This window comes from Arvicola amphibius, chromosome 2 (genome assembly GCF_903992535.2).
Source record: "Arvicola amphibius chromosome 2, mArvAmp1.2, whole genome shotgun sequence".
NCBI lineage: Eukaryota > Metazoa > Chordata > Mammalia > Rodentia > Cricetidae > Arvicola > Arvicola amphibius.
In genome coordinates, this window is record NC_052048.2 from 175,631,463 (window position 1) to 175,651,568 (window position 20,106).

The window sequence follows — 20,106 nt, forward strand, 5'->3', positions numbered from 1 at the left end:
AGAGGTCGAGCCTGTGGGTCCTAATTGAGACCAGGACATACAAGCTGATTGCTCAATGTGTTTGAAAGTGGTTTTAATTTATAAGTGCCAATGATGATTTCCAGAAGACATGGAGATTCTGAAGACCGGTAGCTTGTTTAGCTATCACAGTCACGTCTAGCTAGATGTTTAGCTGAACTCACATTTGGTGGGGTAGATGGAAGAAAATAGATCAGGTACCAAGTGTTACTAATTGCGAACAGTCCCATGCAAACCTGAACCTCCACTTCCAGGACAGTGTGAACAGAAGTGATACTGGAGTGCAAGTAGACACTTGAGTGCCATGACAGTGGGCCAGCCTTAAGTTTCAGGGCGTGGAGCCTTAGCTCAGAATCTTAAAATTACAACGGTTTTGTTAATTTGCGTTTTTACCATTCAGATACACAGCTAAGGGAAAAAAGAAAAAAAAGAATAATAATAATAATAAAAGAACTACTCTAGTATCTGTAAGACCTTTTCTGAGGATTTTTATATCCTCCTGTGCCTATAAGCAGAGACATTGCAAGTTTTTCTGAAAACATATGTTTATCTGGGTCATTTGATAGGACATATTTGACAAATGTGTATTGTTTGATGAAAAGCCAGAGGGATTACTTTTTAAACTTTTTAAAAGTTGTATATTGTCAGGCGGTGGTGGCACACACCTTTAATCCCAGCACTTGGGAGGTAGAGGCAGGCGATTCTCTGAGTTCAAGGCCAGCCTGGTCTATAGAGTGAGTTCTAGGACAGCCAGAGCTACATAGAGAAACCCTGTCTAGAAAAACAAACAAAACAAAAGTTGTATATTGTGCCATAATTTAATTTGAAAAATATAATAGTCTTATAGTTCTTCAAAAATTTATTCTGTTATGCTCAGTTTTTTTTTTTTGTTTTTTTTTTGCTGTGGTTCAGAAACTTCTATTTTCTTTGTATTACTGTTCTAAGTTATTATTTTGGTTGATAAATTTTCTTGACATTTTTTTTTTTAGTTCCTACCAGTTTTTGAAGAAAGTGAGAATAATTAAAATAATATCTATGTTTTCTAACAGCTGTAAGAGACTAGATTTTTTTTTTTAAAAGAGAATCACTGCAAAACAGACTTAGGCCAGAAAATGCAAGTCATATCTCAGTGTATAATTGCTTGTCTGCTGTTTTGCATGCCATATCTGAGCTACTTGTTTTGTGGGTACAATTATATTCTCTCTTTGGAAATTCTTTATGTATTTTACAACTACTACATGCTTCTTTGTCTTTTCCTATTTCAGTGTAGCTTAATGGTTGCAATGCTGCTTTCAGAAATAATAGTTCTTTCCTACTGCACATGAATCCACTATTCATAGCTTAAGGCAGCTGGTCATTGATTTTTTTTTTTTTAATCTTTGCACATATTCAATTTCCCACTCTTGGTCTGGCTCAGAAAATAATCTACTAGACTTAATATTTTGAAATGAATTCCTGACAACATGGCTTTTAAGCTTTTATTAGTGAAAGTCTGCAGATTTTGTCTATTTTTCAAGTATACTTTAGATAGATACACTGTGTTGGTGTTTTCTCAATTGAATCTGGTAGCTGGTAACCCTTTTACAATTCAGATGGCAATCTGGCAGACCTGTGGTTCTGAAGATAGAGCAAAGGGTTGTTTAGGCGGACCTGGCGCTCCAGCCACAGCCGAGCACTGGGGTCTCAGCGGGCCGCTCCTGAGTTGACTGTGTTCATACAGCTTGCCTTTTCTGTTTGCTCCACACTTTACATTTGCAGTCAGGCTTTGTTCGGGTTGGCGGTGGTCTTTCTTCTGGGTCTGTCCACAGGGAGAGTAGTAGGATCTTCTCTATTACCTGCTTCTGTGGTGCTGCTGGACTCAGGTGAAATGCGCTGGTCAGTGAATGATCTTGCATCCTTGCTTTGTTGCCAGGTTTGCCAAGGAGCGCAGGCTGAGAATATGGAGAGACTATGTGGCTCCTACTGCTAATTTGGACCAAAAGGACAAGCAGTTTGTTGCCAAGGTGAGTCATTCTCGGCATTTTGATATGCAGAGTGGCCATTGCCAGGCCAGTGATGATACAAGGATCTGAATAATTAGAAATACTGTATCTCTTGACTGTTTCAAGAGGAGCTTCCCCCACCGTGCGTGTGCGTGCACATTGTATTTCTCATTGTAAATTAAAATAAGTTCATTACAAGTTCTTGGATTAAAGTTGTGGGCAAAATAGCTCTCATTTTTGAGATATATTTTTATTTGCTTTGCACCTGGCACTCTAGGATTGACTGTGTCCTCATCTTTCTTTTCACTCTCTCTAGAACTCTTGTGGTTTCACTGTTTTCCCCGCCCTGAATTCTTTATTGGCTGTTGTGTTTTGGGGTGGATGCTTGCTTCCCAGACAACTAGAGCTGTTGAATAAATTAAGTGGTTCTATCACAGTACTGTGCAAAAGATTTTCCTTTTAAGGTTTCAGTAATTAGAGTTGTAGAGTTCCATGCTTTCCTAAATCCTATGAAGTTTTCAACCTGTTTTTGCTTTTGCTAAGAGGCACTGAAGATTTTGTCTATTTATAGGCAAAGGGGTTAGATATCTTGACTTGTGGACAGTGGCTGTCTCTATCACTTAACCATGAATTTATGTTGGAAAGTCACTAGGTGGCACTGTCAGCCTGAGAAATCCCCAAACTGTCCTATAATGGTAAAATTTAGATTCTGAGGAATTTACTGATTTTCTTCTCTCTCCTTCCTTCCCTGTCTCCCTTCCTCCCCCCACCCCCATCATACCTTACTCAAAGTAATAGGTTACAGAGCTCAGCTGTGGCCTCTTCCCCTCCTTAGTGCTTGTCTAGGTAGCTGATAAGCGATGTTAATCTCTGTTTAATGTACATTCCATGGGAGAAAATGTATTTAAATATTAACATACATATATCCTTCCACATTTTCTAGTATGATTATAACTTTGTTTAAATTAATAGTATTTACCTTGTAAATGCTAATTACTTTATTAATAGCTATATTGCATACTAAAACTAATTTTCATTTCCTCTTATCCCCCCCAAGTTAGTAATTTTTAAAACATTCACGTGCACATATATTATGCATATTATTAATTCAGCTCTCAAATTCTCTGCCTGTCTAGGTTTTTTTCTCAACATTCACTCAGTTTGCTAATCTTGCTTCAGTAATTCTGTCTTGAGACCTAGGCAGTGCTGATCTGGACTAATCGACTGCTCTTTCCCTATGATGAGTCTTACATTTGGATTTCTTTGCCATCATCACAGGAGGTGTTTTTGCTTTGCTCTCAGATTAGGACTATGCTTGCTGGATCCTGTGTCATTTTCTTGATGATTTACTATATGATTTTGGTGGCATATTTGTTCCCTAACTTGATGACAACAGACTACTTGGTTAAGTTTTGAAGCTATTCATATCTATTTTCCATAGATATTCAAATGATAATCTAGTGGGTGTGTGTCAGGTGCTTTTTCCCATGAGGATTGATACAGTATTGCTTAGCTGTCCTTAGTTTCTAGGGTTTTGTTGTTTGTTTTTCCTTTTTTTCCCTTTTTTTTTTTTGTGATCTGAAATGACTGATATTTTCCACCATCTATGGTTCTTTTTTTTTTTTTTTTTCTAAAAGGAATTATCAAATTATTTTAAGCCTGGTATTCTGACATGTCATGATGATGTAACATTGTGCTTGAGTGTTTAGACCTTCAGTCTTTTTAAACTGCTTTTTTTTTTTCATTTATTTTCTCTATTCTTCCTTTCTAGAACTTCTCTCGTTTGTATGGTGTTCTTTGTGGCTAGTGTTTGGATCTTTCCTTCTTGTTTTCTTTGTTTTTAAAAAATGTTATATTATTGCTTTTGAGATGAAGGTTGTATTAGATCATCTGGGCTTGCCTTGAACTCGAGATCCTCCTGCTTCAGCCTCCAAGGAGTGCTGTGACTAGGCATTTGAGATTCTCCCCACCCCCATGAATTTCATCTGTTCTTTGAATGCATCTCTTCTGTCACTGCTGTTTAAATCAAACTTCTAGAACTTCTTTCATTCCGTCTCCTAGGTCTCTGAGGAAATACCTTTAATTATTTTGCAGTTTTCCTCCATGTTCTTTGTGTCCTCATGTTGGTTATTTTGGCTTCTTAGTTTTCATATTAGAGGCTCCTCGGGTAGTTGATAAACCTTGGCTGTCCCTCATTTAAGAATAAGGTTTTAAAATACTAGGTTGTAAGCATCGAAACTGGGTTTTGGGCATATGCCTTGAAATTTAGCAGCTGTTTCAGAGATTTGAAGCCAATCCTGGTGTTCAGCCCGTTGGTTGTTTCTTAAGATGCCTGATTTGGTAGTTCCTGAGTCTTTCCGGGCAGCTGGGGCTCTGCTTACTATATTAGATTGACTCTTCAGTTTCCTCACTTCTGGCTCAGGATTTGGGTTTTATAAACCCATGGAGTCAGATGTTCTTCCATTTACCCACCAACTTTCAGGATCTTTTGCAGTATTTGTCTCTCCAATTATCTTTATATTCTTGAGCTTATGTAAATAGATAAATTGGTACGTTAAACATATTCTTTAAATTTTTTAATTAAAAAATAGTTGTTTAGAAACAAAGCAAGTGTTTGGATCAACTTCCTTAATAGGTACCTAATATCCCATTGTGAAGCTATACCGTAATTTATTTAACCAGCCTCCAGAAGGTTGCTATTCATGTAAGCTGGTAATTTTTCCCATATTTAGAAAGTGTAGTAAGTATCTATAAATGATAGTTATTGCCTTAGAGGTGGTTGAAACATATTTGCAAATAGGTCTTCAGAAATATTACTTGATAGAAGCAGGCTTAATTTCTAATATGTGCCCAAGGAAATATTGGCTAACTTTTTCTGACAGGAGGACATAATAAATCTGTTGATGCTTTGCAGGCTACCTCTTTTGGTAATCCCAAACCAGCTGTGGGTTGGCAGTCATTTTTAAACAATTGAAAATGTTAAGAGGTTGGGGTGTGATTCATTGGTAGGATGTTTTCAAGCACGTGTGTGGGCCTAGGTTCAATCCCTAGTGCCATTTCCAACACCCCTTGCACTCTCTAGCCCCAAACAAAAGAAAGGTGCCCAGTAAATTTTCAAGGAAATTGAACAAAGGCCCTCACCTACAGTCTGAAGTCCACAGGCCTGCCAGTCTATTCCAAACGGGGCTCTTCCTTCTACAGTTACCTGGTTTAAAGGTTTTAATTGTATAGGACACGACTAAAATAACTGGAAATCCTTGCAAGGATAACTCTTGACCTATTCACAGGATGCTTTGAGGGTTGACAGCTGATTTCTGGAGAGTTTTTGTCAGGAGGTTCACTATGAACTGAAACTCAGCTAAGGGTTTTCGTGATACACGTGGCCTCTTGAAAGATTGGTTCCCATCATCTGCTTAAGAGGTTTCATCCCTCAAACAAAGAACTGCGAAAGAGGGCTCTCCTTGTCTCTCCAGGTTAGCAGAGAGGCGTGTTCCCTTCACAGCCATTAGCTGAGCCTGCCTGAGACTTTTGTGCTCGTTGTGGCCTGCCAGTTCCCTGCCTGCCTTCCCTGTGGCATTTTAGCTGATCTGTGCAGTTTGTAGCCATATGGTCCCCTGAGCACGTGGCTTGGCTTCTCTGTCCCTACTGCTGGATCTGTGAGCATTGCAGATTTCACAGACCTGAATAGCATTGTTGGGGGGAAGGGAAAAGAGCTTGTCCCCAAGAGATACCTTCTCACTGCCCCACTTGTTAGAGACCTCATGTTTGTTCTCTTCAATAACATAAACAGCAGCCACTTTTGTGCTTTGGAAGCATGTGAAGCTATCCATCCTTCAAGCTTATCCTTTGAGACTTTTGTTCGAGAGCCCAAGTAGTTGATTGGCAGAGGTAGCCTAGGCCAACATTGGAGATCAGGTTGTATGGTAGCAATGGTACAGCATGGATCTGCTAGAATGGAATCACTTAGCTAGCACGGAATTGATTTTGACACACTCACCATATTGCTGTGCTTCCAGTTCAAGAGTTATTTAGCATCACAGCTATATCTGTTTAATTGTGTTTCTGAGATCCTCTACCCTGGTTTATTTTCTTGGAGAAGTCGTCTGAATAGGTTTACTTGTTATAATTTTGCTTTACATTAGCCTTAGTAATTAGTGGTGTTGAGCCTTTGCTCGTCTATTTGTGTGGGTTGCTTTAGGGAAACGTCAAAGTCCTTTGCCTGTTTTTCTGTTTTCAAAAGTTGTTTATAGTGCTAGGTGTTGAACCCCGGGTTTTTGCTTATTTTTTTAATTGGACTGCTTGGTTTTGTTGTGTTTTAGGAGTTTTGCAGATATTCTGGTTATTAAACTCATTGTCAGATACATGATTTAGAATATCTCACATTTTGTAGGTTGATCTTTTATTGTTAGTTGTGCTTTGGGAGCACAGTGGTTGGTTTTGTTTATTTTTAATTTTTAGGCATTTTGATTTGGTTTTATATCTAATAGATCGTTGCCAGATGCAAAATAGTGAAGCTTTTGCTCTGCGAATTTCTTCTAAGATTTAAAAATGATTGATTAAATTCTAAGGTTTAAGTGATGGATCCAGTTTGAATCAGTTCTTAGTGTGGCACTAGGCAAGGAGCCAGTTCATTGTTTCATGCATGTCTCTAATTTCCGGGTGTTGTTTTTTGCAGACTATCTTTTTTCATGTACTGAATTTCCATTCTTGTCAGTAGCCCTTTGATCACATAATGCATTTTTACACTATTCCATTGGTCTGACTTGCCAGTTTTCATGGCAGTACTGTATGGTTTCTATATTGTAGCTTTGTAATAAGTTTTGAGATAAAGAATCATGCATTATCTAGTTTTTACCTGTTTTGGGTCCTTTGAGATCTTGTATGAATTTGCCTATTTTTGGTCCTTTGAGATCCAGTAGGAATTTTGTTACTTTTTTTTTAATTTCTGCAAACCAAAATCAAACAATGAACAACCCATCAAACCTCTTTTGTTGCTCCTTTAAGTGGTACATGTAGTAAAACTGCAAGATGCACCCCAATTGGCCTGTTATCGTGCTTGTTTTCTTGTCACTATGATAAAATACCCTGGCAGCCAATTCGTTGGAGAGATAGCTCACAATTCAACATACAGTCCACTGCCAGGAGTGTGACACAGTTTGTCACGTTGCATATACACATGAGAAAACAGTGGAATACTTCTAGTCTTCACTGGCTCTTCTAGCTTAAAGTACCAAACTCTTCCACATTCTAGCCACAAAATATTTCCAGTGGCCTAAGAACCACACAGTTCTTCCCACAGCAGCAGCCCCACCTCTGCTACCGATTTCTCTCCCGGCTTCTTTTCTCTTGCTGTGGTAAAACTCTGACTAAAGGCAACTATTGGAGCTTTATTTAGCTCATAGTTCATCCTGGCAAGGGAGTTGTTACAGAGACCGAGTCTGAGGGCACTAGTCTTATTGTAGGCCCAGTGAGAATAAGACAGCAACGAATGCATGCATGCTGGTGCCTAGCTTCTCGTCTCCTTTTCATTTTGTCCAGAACCTAGGCCGTGGTGGTGGTGATGGCTTCCCATCTCAGGTAACCCACTTAAGAGAACGACTCCCAGGTGTGCTCAGCAACTCTCCGTGTTGGTTATAGATTGTGTCAAGTTGACAACAGTATTCTAATAAGGATTATATATAAATCTGTGGAGCATTGCATCTTAAGAGAAAAGAAAGCAGACGTGTTTATAGGATTGCATTAAATTCACAAATTGACAAAACCAACAAACAACCCACCAAAAATAATATTAACGTATTGGCAGTCTTATATCTCCTAATCCATAATCATGGGATGTGTTACCCATCCCATGATACCATTTATCTTTGTTGTCCAACAGATTTTATCTCTGTAAATGGTTAATGTGTACGTGTGCACATGCATTACAGGCATGTGCTGCCACACTTGGCTTTTTACATGGGTGTTACGAAGGTAGGGGTGATTCCCAACTGAGGTCCTCATGTTTCCACAGGTAGCACTTTCCTTACTGAGCCATTCCTCCAGCTCCTTCAACAGTGTTTATAATTTGCATATGTATGTATGTATGTATGTATGTATGTATGTATGTCTTTTTATTCCTGAGGATTTTGGTTTTTTGTGGTACTTACTGTTTGGGATGAAATTCAGATGTTACTGCTAGTAGAAATAGCTGATTTTGTCTTCCACTACTTAATTAATTCATTTGTTAAGTATTTGTTGAATCTTTGAGTTTTCTTCATATGTTTTGTGAGCAGTCTAATTTTATTATATTCTTGTAATTTTATGCCTTTTGTTTTTCTTGCCTATTTTCTAGTTTTATGCTGAATGGAAATGGCTCTTTATTAAAATTTTAAGCAAAGATACTTAATATATTTGGTGTGATCTAAACAGGCCAGTATATTCCCAAGCAGTCATACAGAGACCTCAGAAAACAAAGAAATGAAAAATTTGTCACTTGCCTGACCTTATCAAGGCCTGCATGAGGAAAGGAAGTATAGGGATAGTTTGGCAGGAACATTAGCCTCCACTTCAGTGTACATAGGCGAAGACTTACAGAAGATTTCATTAGCAGTACAGTTTGCACATGTGAATGAGAAAAGATTTAAGAGGATTCTTAGGATCATTTCAGAACAATGCCAAGAGTCCACATATTCATTGCCAGCCTAATATCCTTTGGTATTTTACATGGGTATGGTGCATTTGTTACAATTAATGAACCAGTATTGGTTTGTTGGTATTAATTAAAGTCATTATTGTATCATTTAGATTTCTTGTAATGTACTTTTTCTCTTTCAGTAACATTAAATTTGGTTATTTTACCTCTTTATAGCATCTCAGCCTCTCTTTGTTTTCCTTGTGACTTTGATCATTTTGAGAAGCAGTGAGGTATTTTGTAGGATGTTGCCCATAGAATTTTGTCTGATGTGTGCTTTCCTTTTAGTTATCTATGATAGTATTTGGTATGATTGTGCTTAGTTTGTTTATACTAGGATGTTTTTGTGATTATTTACTTTTTTTTTTTTTAAAAAGCAAGATTGCATTTGTACTTCTGTGATGAACCAGGGAGAACAGACATAGCACACAGTGCTAGGGTGCAAGAGAAACAGCCATATGTCACAATATCAGTGAGGTAAAGGGTGTGCATTTGTTTCATTTCTAGTGACCTCAAGTGCACTCTCTGGCTATACCTGTAGAAGTCCTATTTGGGTTGATGCTTGCTTTGCTTCTTTCTGGTGCTGAGATTGGTAGTAGTATTAGCGCTATTGTTGACTGTGTCTCGGGTGTTACTCAGAGTGTCCATAGCTCAGAGAGCTGTTGTAAGGCAGACTGTCATCTGATGCACACTGCAGGCTTCTAGCAGTGGCCCCTGGTCTAATAGTGAGCATTGTAGGGGGCTGTGCAAATAGGCAGTATGTCAGGGGGCCAAAGAAAGGGATCAATATTTCTTTCCCCTGACACAGCTCTGTAGTTCTCCTGACTTTTGGTAGCCTTTAGCCTATACCTTACCATCACGAAGACATTTTTCATTTTTCTGGTTACAAGTGGACTTCAAATGATGCGGAAGGAATTGGATTTAGTGCATCTAATCTTGAGTCCAGATGGTGACTTATTCCTTATAGATTTCTGCTCCTGAGCCTTGGGTGATCTCTTGGTGCACCCGCATGAGGATGGCTTGGTTAGAGATCTGTAGCTTCTAGTGGAAGCGAGCTGTGGGAGCACACTTGAGTTATCTGAAGAACAGCTTCCTGAGAACTATAGCTGTTCCAGTGTGGTCCATTACTGAGCTGATCCACTCTGTATTTTACTTATTGCACAGTGTGTGTCTATAACTAGTATTTTACCGCTCCTTCTATGTTTCTGTAAGCATTTGCTTATTTTCTAGGCAGTAATGACACAGTTTACAGAGAAATAGAAAATCCTACCCCTCTCCCAACTTCCTTTCTTCCCTCCTGCTCTCTCTCGGAAAGCTAAGCCTTGCATCCTTGGCAGCGCCAGAGTGTGCAGTTCTGAAGAGGAGGTTGCTAATCAGGGATATGCCAAAGCAGAGAGTCTGCTACTGTGGCCTAAAATTTAAGCTTTAAGAATCCATTTGCTGCTATCATTATCATGTTATAAGGGGTGATGAATACTAACCTTGTCACAGGGGATGCTTACTTAGATGGTCACATTCTGGAGGCAGAGTGAACGTGTGACACTGTGATACTTTCCCTGGTGTCATTGCTCTCTGAGCATGCTTGAAAGCCAGGACTGTCCAGAAATTTCTCATGTCTTAATATAAGGACGTTCTGCATGTTTTTGGCAAGTGACAATTTAATAAGAGTTAATTTCAGCTTGGGAGTAAGTACAGATTTGTCCAAGAGTAAGATTTTGGAAATATTGTGAGATGTGTGCATTTGAGATGACTAAAGATTACCTTATTTACCTGTGGTTATCCTCTTGAAGGCATCGTTAGCTGGAATAGTAGCTGTCTTGCTTGATATGGCTTGGAGGAATGTTTTTCTTCTCTCTGGTTTGCAGTTAGAATTGCAGAACAACACACATCATGGAGCCCACACACCTCAGGTGTTCTGTCTGTCACCTGTTTTCTTTGCACACAAACGAGGGGTTGGAAAGATAGAGACAAGTCACTGGACCTTTTGTGTTTGGGCCTGTATCCATTCTGATAGCTTTGGGAATAGATTCTATTGAGGAGTTTTTCTTGGCATTAATATGTCTAGATGGTAACATACATAGAGATTTTCTTTTGGTTCCTGTAATTGAATTTATATTTTACTTGTATCTTATAGGCAGTATCTAAGTACCTCATGCCCCCCCTTTTTTATTTTTTTATTTTTATTTTTTGGTTTTTCGAGACAGGGTTTCCCTGTAGTTTCTAGAGCCTGTCCTGGAACTAGCTCTTGTAGACCAGGCTGGCCTCGAACTCAGAGATCCACCTGCCTCTGCCTCCTGAGTGCTGGGATTAAAGGCGTGTGCCACCACCGCCTGGCTTTTTTTTGCCCCCCCCCCCCTTTTAATATGATAAAGGAAACTCTTGGATTTGTAGGGTCTTATACCCTTTGATACTACCAAGTTCTGATAACCAGCCTTAACTTGGTCCTAGTTTGACTTCATGTTATATATTTTTAAGTTTTTGACCAGGAGAATCTCTGGGTTTTAGGGTTTAGCTCTCTTGACTCAGATTTGTCGTGAGTATATAGTAAAATAACCATGGTCACTTGATACTGTCTTTTGCAGCTTTCAGAGTTGCAGGTTCATCTTAATATATAGTAGATAAATACTATTCCTAGTTTCCATTAGTCTGGGTTAGACTTTTCATTATCTTTGTGACCGCTGGCCTTTTTTTCCCTGCGACTTCCATTACTCATAATGATTAAACCTAGATCTTTCCTTTCGCCAGCCATAATCAGCCTTCTGTGGATGGACACACAGCTTGGTTTTGACTGTCTTCTTTTTTTCCTTCTTTTCTATTTGGTGGTACTTAGCTACTGCCATTTTCTGTTGTACACATATTCTAATTTGTTTTTGGGTTTTGCTTGTTCTTAAGATTGTCCCTTTGAGCATCCCTTACCCTGTCTGTCTGTCTGTCTGTCTGTCTGTCTGTCTGTCTGTCTGTCTGTCTGTCTGTCTATATCTATCTATCTATCTATCTATCTATCTATCTATCTATCTATCATCTATCTTTGGTTTGTGATTGGCTGGTTCTTTGTAAAGGTGGAGAATAGCTGTTTTTGGATGAATCTGAAAATGAATGTATTTTGTGCTGAAGAATCTTCCATTAAATAGGCCTCCCTTAAGACATTCCCAGTGTGCTGTCCATTATGGCAACGAACTGTCTAGCTGCTTTTGTTTCATGCATAAAAGAGGAAAGAAATGTTGCCAGTCTTTCCTCCTTTTGTGGCAGCTGACCCTGTAATTCAGCCACTTGGCGGTTGCTGACGGAAGCATAGCAGAGGCCGGTTTCACTCTGCAGATCGAATGGGTGAGGACAATATTTTGTAGTCTGTAGCTACTTGTAATGCTTGCAAAGGAAGAAGAAGAAGAAACCCCAAACCGCCTTAAAACAACAGGGTCTGGATGTAATTGGGTGAACTGTTGATGGTTGGTCATTATCACAGGTTCTGGTTGTACCGTGATGTGGTACTGTCCCAGTGTGAATGGCTTTTTATTCTGTGCACACTGGTGGGATGTTCTAACCTTCACAGAGAAATATTTTTGCTTTTGCCCTTCCAATAGATATCCTTGTATCCCAGACTGGAAGTTAATCGTTTTCAGCTGAGAGTGGGGTGCAATGCTAATGATTTTTGGTTTCTAAAACCAGACATGTCCATAGTAGCATTCTAAAAAGATGGCTTGTAGAGTAGCTGAGGCAGTATTTTAGCAATTTAATGTTTCTGCCTGTGAGATTAACAGCTAAGCAGCTCCTTCCCTGAGCTGAACTGACAGTTCTTTCTGTCCTTCACTTGTCTTTGATTTTTCTGCTCTCTATTGGGGCATTTTATTTAGATTTTTCTCATGTAGTGAGAGGGGTACCATTTTCTAATTCAACCTTTGCCCTTTGCCTCTTGAGTTAGAACTTTGATATTTAATTTTAAACTTGGATCAAGAAAATTTTCAGTATAGACTGGTTTAGATTTTTTAAAAAAGACTTTTATTCTTATTTAAACACAGTGTTTACTCTCTAGCCATGGATGTCTCATTTTGGAACTTACATACAGTATAGCCCTCACTGGCCTCAAGCTCACAGTGGTCCTTTTATACCAGTGTTCTGAGGGTTTAGATTATAACCTTGAACCATCACATCTGCTCAGGTTTCTAGTCAGTCTTTCAGCCTTACAGTTAAGCACAAGAAATAAAGATGGGTCATCTTTCTGAATGAAATAACTTCTGTTTTATTGAGAGATTATTATAAGGTCTTTGCGAATTGATTACCATAGATGGCTGCTTATCTCACCTTTTGTATCTGCCTATGGTGGGCCTGACTCTTTGCTGTGTAACAAGGACCACTGAAGCCAGTTTAAGCATTTTTGCCTTCTTACTTACAGGTAATGCAGGTTTTAAATGCTGATGCCATTGTTGTGAAGCTGAATTCTGGAGTCTACAAGACCATCCACCTGTCGAGCATCCGACCACCAAGGTTGGAGGGAGACAATGTACAGGTGAGACCCGGGAAGTGAATTACTGAGTTTTCAATTACTGTGATAAAAACACCATGACTGAGTCAACTTCTAGAAGGAAGTGTTTCTTTGATGTATAGTTTTAGAGGAATACGATTCTATTCTTTCATAGTGGCAAACATGGCCGCAAGCAGCAATGGCAGCTGGAACTGAATGCTCACCTCTTGAACTGTGCGCACAAGGGTCAGGGGTTGAGGAATAAGAACATGCACACGTGGAATGAGATTTTGGAATGTGAAAGCCAACACCCAGCGGCATATTTCTTCCAGCAAGGCACTTCCTAGACTTCTCCAAAATATTGGCATTAACTGAGGACCAGGTGTTCAAATACACGAACGTAGTGGGGGATATTCTTATTGAAATCACTCAGGAAGGTTTTGCACTTCTGCACAAGTAGAGAAGCCAGAAAATTAGTTTAAATTAACTATAATACTCGTATGTAAATATGTGAAAGGGTAAGTCTTTGAAATTCTGCAAGCATTATGCCTTTATATTTGCAGCTCAAACCATAGCCTCTGCTCTGCTCCATTTCAAATAGTTACTATTGGTACTCCTCCCCAGGGAGCTGAGAGCAGTTAGGATTGGTATATTTGAGATAGTGGGTGAATTTTATTTGAAGAAGATCTTGCTATTTTTGAGAGAATAAGATGGAGAAATTCTGCACCCAACTTACATAGGAACAGGGCCTGCTTTTGATGCTCATTTTGGTTTGGTAGTTCCTTATGTCTTTGCTTTAGAGAAAAAGAATGAATCTGTGTTTTTGCTCCTTGGGGTTACCTACTTACTTTCTACAAATGTTTACTATCTTTATTGTTTTGTACTATTTGCTAAATCTTGGAATGAATGAATGCTTGCCTGATCATATGATTTGAGTGTGTTCAGTTCTAAGAAATTATGCTTTAGATGAAATTCCAACAAGTGTTGGTCATCAGTGTGCAGGTAGGCAGTTTGAAGTTAGATTTTGTGGTTATTTTCTTCCTATAATTCTGGCATTTGAGGTGGTAGGGATAAGGACTGAGACTATTTTCTTGGGTTTGGTTTTGTCTTGCTTCAAAGGCCATCACTCTTGCTCCTGTTGTTTCCCTCTGATAACTCCAGTGTTTATGTTGACTTGGGTGAAAACTAGTGCGAGAGGGCAGGTCTTAGAAATTAAACATCATGGTTGAAATTAGTTTTGTGAATATCTACATTTTTTGTTTATCTCATTTGAGGTTCTAAAGATGTGAAATTTGCTCTTCCATTGTTTTTTGTGCACACACGTGTTGTAGTGCATTTACAAGCTGAGTTTCAAACCCTGTTTCCATTTGTGTAGGACTTTATTAGACAGCCCTAAAGAGTAAAATCAAAATATCATGATTGTCTTCTGAATCAGATCATGCATAAAAAACATACAGAATGGGTGATTTCATGTCTGGCCGATCAGTTCATTTGCTTTCTTTTTTTTTTTTTTTTTGTAGAGGAGGCAGCAAACAGTACCGCGGCAAGGTTGAGAATTTAAATGCATGAAAGCTTAGACGTGCCAAAATGAGGTTGTCTCAGTAACTGTAGCTGTGCCTCATTGCACAGAGTAAATATACATTTCTAGTTTGATGAGGATTGGGAGTGTGCACGAGTCTGCATCTGTGCCCTAAAGTTGGAATTAAGGTTCCCACAGCAACCACAACTTGGAAATTCCTGAATGTTAATTTTTATGCCTGCATCATTAGCTAAAGCATTATGTTAATGTAGACTATGTGGCTGGATTCTAAGCAGTTTTAGGTATTGAGCTTAGGTGGAATAATAGGTTTTTTGAAGAAAGAGCTAACCTACTGAGAACTCAGGTTTTTCCAGGTTCATTTGGAGCTTCCCAGCTGGTGAAAGATACTTTCCTCTTAGCCTAGTGGTTGATGGGCAGTTGTTGATTTTTGTTTGTTTTTGATTTTCCTAACTCAGACTGAATTCTGGTTATATAACATTTCTTGTTTCCTACCAAAATGAGCTATGTCTTTTTTTTTTTTTGGTCTGCTTCCCAACCCCCTTCTCTTTCTGTTCACTCCTGAGTTCTTAGTCCATTTTAAGAAAGTTCCAAGTAAAGCTTAGCTATAATAGTCTGCAACATATGGCTTTGAGAGAAATGAAGACTGATTGTCATTATTTGTCCATTAAATTCTTCTCGAAAATTGTACGAAGGGATCCCAGCAGAGTCAGTGACATAGCATCCCTGAGCATGACTGGCTGTTCTGGTATTTCCCTAAGAAACTGTTTGTATTCAAAGATGAGAAGTAAGCACTTGTGAGGAAAGGCACTGAAGACCTATCATGCAAGACACACAAGCCAGTACATTTGTTCTTCTCAATTTTAGTTAGTTACACTTAAAAACTAAAATATATTAGCTTTCATATGTACTTGTGAAAACATCCAAAATATACCAACATTTAATGAATACTAGAATATTAATAAGTAGATTTTTGTCGTCTTCCCCCCCAAGCCTTTGAAATCTGTTTTATATTTTACATTCATACCTCATTTCAGTTCTTTCTGTCTTCATTTATGTTTGAGTAGTTGCATGAGGCTAGCGGCTACTTGGATGGACAGAAAGAACTGCTCGAAAAGCTGAGATGAACGGGCTAGTCGCCATCAGTATTTACTGGCCACCTGGTATTGTTCTGGGATATGCCATCGCTCCTCTCATGAACTTTGAAACTTAGTAGAACTACATAAATAATTTGCTACTAAGTGCTGTACAAAAGTTTAAAATTTAGGGATAGTGTATAATCTGAGTTTCTTTGAAGAAATGACATTTATTTAAAGCTTGAAGGGTAGTTAGAAGTTAGTTAAAAATAGGGAGGGAACAATATCTGGTCTGGAAACATTAATGACAAGAATTAGGTGAATTTGTGGTAACAGAATGGATAGCCACTGAGGATAGTGTGTGAGTGGCGTGCCACCTGGATGGTAGGAAACTATAGGCAGGGCCAGGCATGTACGGGTCCTGGGAACAGTTCAGGATACACTGTGAAGGCCTTGTGACAAACTTGAAGTTATTTTTGTTTAACCACGAATAGACTAGCAGATAGTTAGATGTTAGGGTTGAAAGCAAACGGGCTTGGTCATATGTCAAAAGACTTTTAAAGTTTTTTAGGTTTTGTCTTGAGGAATTTTAAACCAAGGAGAAAAAGATGTTTTTAGACTTAAGAACTCTTCTGTCAATGTTTTGATTTACAAGATATGAAAGTAATTTACATTTATACAAAACTGATCTACAAGGAGCAGTTCTGATTTTCTTTTGATAAGCCTTAATTGACCTGGGGGAGAATGGTGTGACAAACGAGGACTGTAGCTGTTACTCCAGAAGTCCCTCTTGGTCCTGCAAGATTCAGAGTGTTTGCCTTTCTCCTTAAAGAATCCCCCCGAGCTCTTCCAGAGAGCTCAAGATTCTCTTCTACATTTATTCTAAAGTTAACAAAAATTTACAGTATTGGTGTAGGAAGAAAACTCGTCTGCAGTTCCCAGTTGTACTGTAATTTATATAGATGTGTGAAGCCTGGGCATAGGCATACTCTGAGTTTCAGGTTCTTAGTTTCCTTTACTACTTTCCAGTGTTTCTACCTATGACAGGCAGGAAGCCCAATCAAATATTCAAGGTAGAAGCAGGCATAGTGGCACACACCTTTAATCCCAGCCCTTGGGAGGCAGAAAGCAGCTGGATTTTTTGTGAGTTCAAGGCTAATCTGGTTTGCTTAGAGAGTTCCAGTACAGCAGTGGCTACATAGAGAGACCATTTCAATAAATAATAAAAACTTTAAAAAAATTTAAGGTAGATCTATTGGGGGCTAGCCCCTGTGTTAAGTCATTTGATACCTTAGTGCCAATTAGAAAAGGATGTCCCTCCCCTAGGAAGCCTCAGGTCAGTCAGTGCGTGTGCTTGGCTGCATTTTAGCTCCTGTTCTGTCTTTGTCTCTTTGGCTTGATGCCCTCGTGTAAGATACAGCTCGCACAAAATATATTCCTGCTCTAGTTAGAATAAGATCTGGTAGAATCTCAAAGGAAAAGATGGTGTATTTTTGGGAAATGGGGAGTGGCCATGTGACTGCAGAAACCCAGAATGCTTGAGGATTGTTTGAGAGGAAGGTCTGTGGTGGATGGAATACAGGGCCTTCAGGCGTGTACTTGGGAAATTACCCTCTGTCTAATTACCAGGTACTTTCTTGAGGGTCAGTGGCTTTGAGATGAAGAAAGGTATAACCAATAGTTTATGATATGAGGAGTTCTATATAAAGAAAAGAACTGTGTGGGAGAGGATGCAGATGCAGAGCTAGAAGGATTACGGGAGAGAAGTCTTGGGTGTGTGCAATGTGATGGGCAGGCAGATGGCCTTGAAGCAATTCCTACCTAGGTGGCCTCTTGAGCTCCAGAGGAGTACCCCATGGCGTTGCCTTTTAGAAAACTAAAGAGCACATTCTCTTCACCGTTTCTCTCCCTTCCCTAGAAATTTTTAGTAGCCTATCATCAGCTAAAACAGATCTGAGAAATCTAGAAATTGCGGCTGGTGTTGGTAACAGGGAAAAGTGGATCTTTCCTTTTTCTTTCACCATCTCTTAAATTTTACAGGAAGACAAGGTTTTGCCTAAGGCTAACTGTATACTTTCCTCTCCCACTCTGTGGTTATTTTCTAATTAGATCTAGAGGAAGCACTTAAAACACAGATCAGAGCAGCTTTTTTTCTCCCAAGTCTTTCCTGTAATGCCCAGGCAGATCCTGTATTTCACTGGAGCTTGGTTTGTTGGTGGACAGTGTGAAGGGAGGTTAAATGCAGGAGTGTGCAGTATTTCCTCAGAAGCCTTCCGCTGGGCGTGCCTGCTCGTCTTGGTCTTGCTTCTGGATTTCAGGTGAATCCATTGCCAGCCCTTAGGCGATAGACACTCCTTCAGGTGAAAGTCTGTTTAGAGCTCACGTGATGCTCTTGTGAGCCTGCACAGGCTTCAGGGTTTCTCTAAAGGCAGAGCCTGCCTTATCCAGTTGTTTGCCATAAAGAAATATGTGCTAAATCTTAGGGAAAGGCTCTGGCTTTTCTGAGCTGCTGCCTTGAAGGAGATAGTACTTTGTGCAATCTCAGGGCTTCCTAGGGAGCGCTTGGCTTTGATCTGAAACTGGGAAGCCTAGTGCTCCTTTGCCCAGAGCTGCCATGGGCCTTATGTTACACTTGGAGTGTTAATGACAAAGGAAACAGCCCCCAGGCATCTAGTGAAGAGGCTGACTTATTCCCTCATGAAGTCTGCTCTTGCAGTGCTATTGTAGTTGGCACAGAGAGATGGAGCTGAAATTTACCTCAAAAAACTAGTACATCATTTGCCCAGCCCCCAGGTATTTAGTAGATCAAGTTTGCTTTTGATTGCAGAGGTTTTTCTCAGGTTCCTTTGTATAGCACATCTGGCTTGCCCTCTTTTCCCTTGGACTCCGTCTATGTCTGTGAGCTTGGTACTCAGGAAAGTGTGGAAATCCAGGGGGAGAAGCTTTCCCACTGGTAGCCCACTGCTTTTGATATCTATCCATTTCCATTCCCTACTTTTGAGCTTCCTCTCAGCGAACTCACCACAGAGGTTCTTTCACACCAGTGCCTGTAAAAGTGCTGATCTGGCCAGTGAAGGGTCTTCCTAATCTCTTGGTACCCTTGCTGCCTTTACTTTACTCTCTAAGGCCAGTGGCCCCTGGGACTCTTGGACAGGCAGTTGGTAGAGAGGAGCAGCAGGGCAGGTATTTGCATTCTCAGGATGCTCTGGGATTCTTGAAGGCTTTTTTTGTCAGAGGCAAGGCTGATTCAAGTTTTGATAGTTCTATTGTTGCGCAGGACATAATTGTGAGTGGTTCCCAGACTGTTCCCTCTGGTTAGGACTTCTGAAAGATAGGTGGCTAATCCCTCTGGACCCTCAGACAGACCATGTGGCTCCTAAGATGCATACCAAGAGAAAGCTTTGGGACTTGAGTCCCCAAGCAAAGTGGGGCAAGCCAGTAAATCCACTGATTGTGATCTCAGGCTTGGAACTGGGAGCATAAGGCAAACAGCAAATTAGAGAGGGACTCCAGCTTGGCATTAAGGACCTTGGAGACAAGCAGAAGCTCTTTGAAATGAATATAGCATTTCACAGGTTTCCAATGGAGAGATCTGGGGACCGTGGCAGCGTGATCAAAAGACATAGTCTGTGTCAGAGCGCTGGCAGAGGCATTCTGTACCCGTTTCCAGATTGTTTGATCTGGGCATTTTTGAGGTGAACACTTGAAACCTCCTTTATTGAAGGCTGAAAAAAAATTACTATGAGGAGATGATAGGTGGGTCTTAGCTCACCTATTTAAGATTCCAGAATGTGGATGTCCTGTTTTCTGAGATTAATATCGAGGTGCCATCACTCAAAACATTGCTGTGATTTGCTTCTCAGCTGGAGAGGTTACTGGTGGGCAAGGTGAAAAGGTCAAGACATTGGGTATATGGGCAGATAGCAGTTTCCTAAAACATACACTCCACTGATCTTTCTCAGTGTATTTTAAGCTGGAAAAGACAGCGTGTGCCTGTCTTGTTGCGTTTGATTTGCTTTTTTTCTCCCTCTTATAAATTACAGTTTCTTTCCATTCCTTGAGCTAGAGATCCCCTTGCCTCTTTCTTTCATATTATATTTTGTAGGATTTTAACAATCTCCTAGTGGGTCTTGATGGCTAATCCTCTGAACCTTGTACATTTACCTCTTTCAGCCCATCTCTCTCTTCTCTGTTTCTTTAATCATCACCATCACACGGTCTTACATTTTCAACTTCCCTAAATCTTGTTCATGCTGTGTGCTCATGTTTCCTCCTGCTTCTCAGCCCCGCTGAGCTGTAGTAGTTTTCTGTTGATTCTGGACTTGGCGGCACCGTCATTTACTGTTTCCTGACCCCTTAAAGCT

The 20,106-nt window shown here is 39.8% G+C and overlaps 1 protein-coding gene across 1 annotated transcript in view; it reads left to right on the top strand.

Annotated features, from left to right (window-relative positions):
* Nucleotides 1-20,106, top strand: part of Snd1 (staphylococcal nuclease and tudor domain containing 1) — a 401,581-nt gene that overhangs the window by 50,901 nt on the left and 330,574 nt on the right. Inside the window, exons 9-10 of the mRNA XM_038320023.2 lie at nucleotides 1,931-2,021; nucleotides 13,061-13,174. Of these exons, the coding sequence (XP_038175951.1) occupies nucleotides 1,931-2,021; nucleotides 13,061-13,174 (205 nt within the window). The remainder of the gene's footprint in view (nucleotides 1-1,930; nucleotides 2,022-13,060; nucleotides 13,175-20,106) is intronic.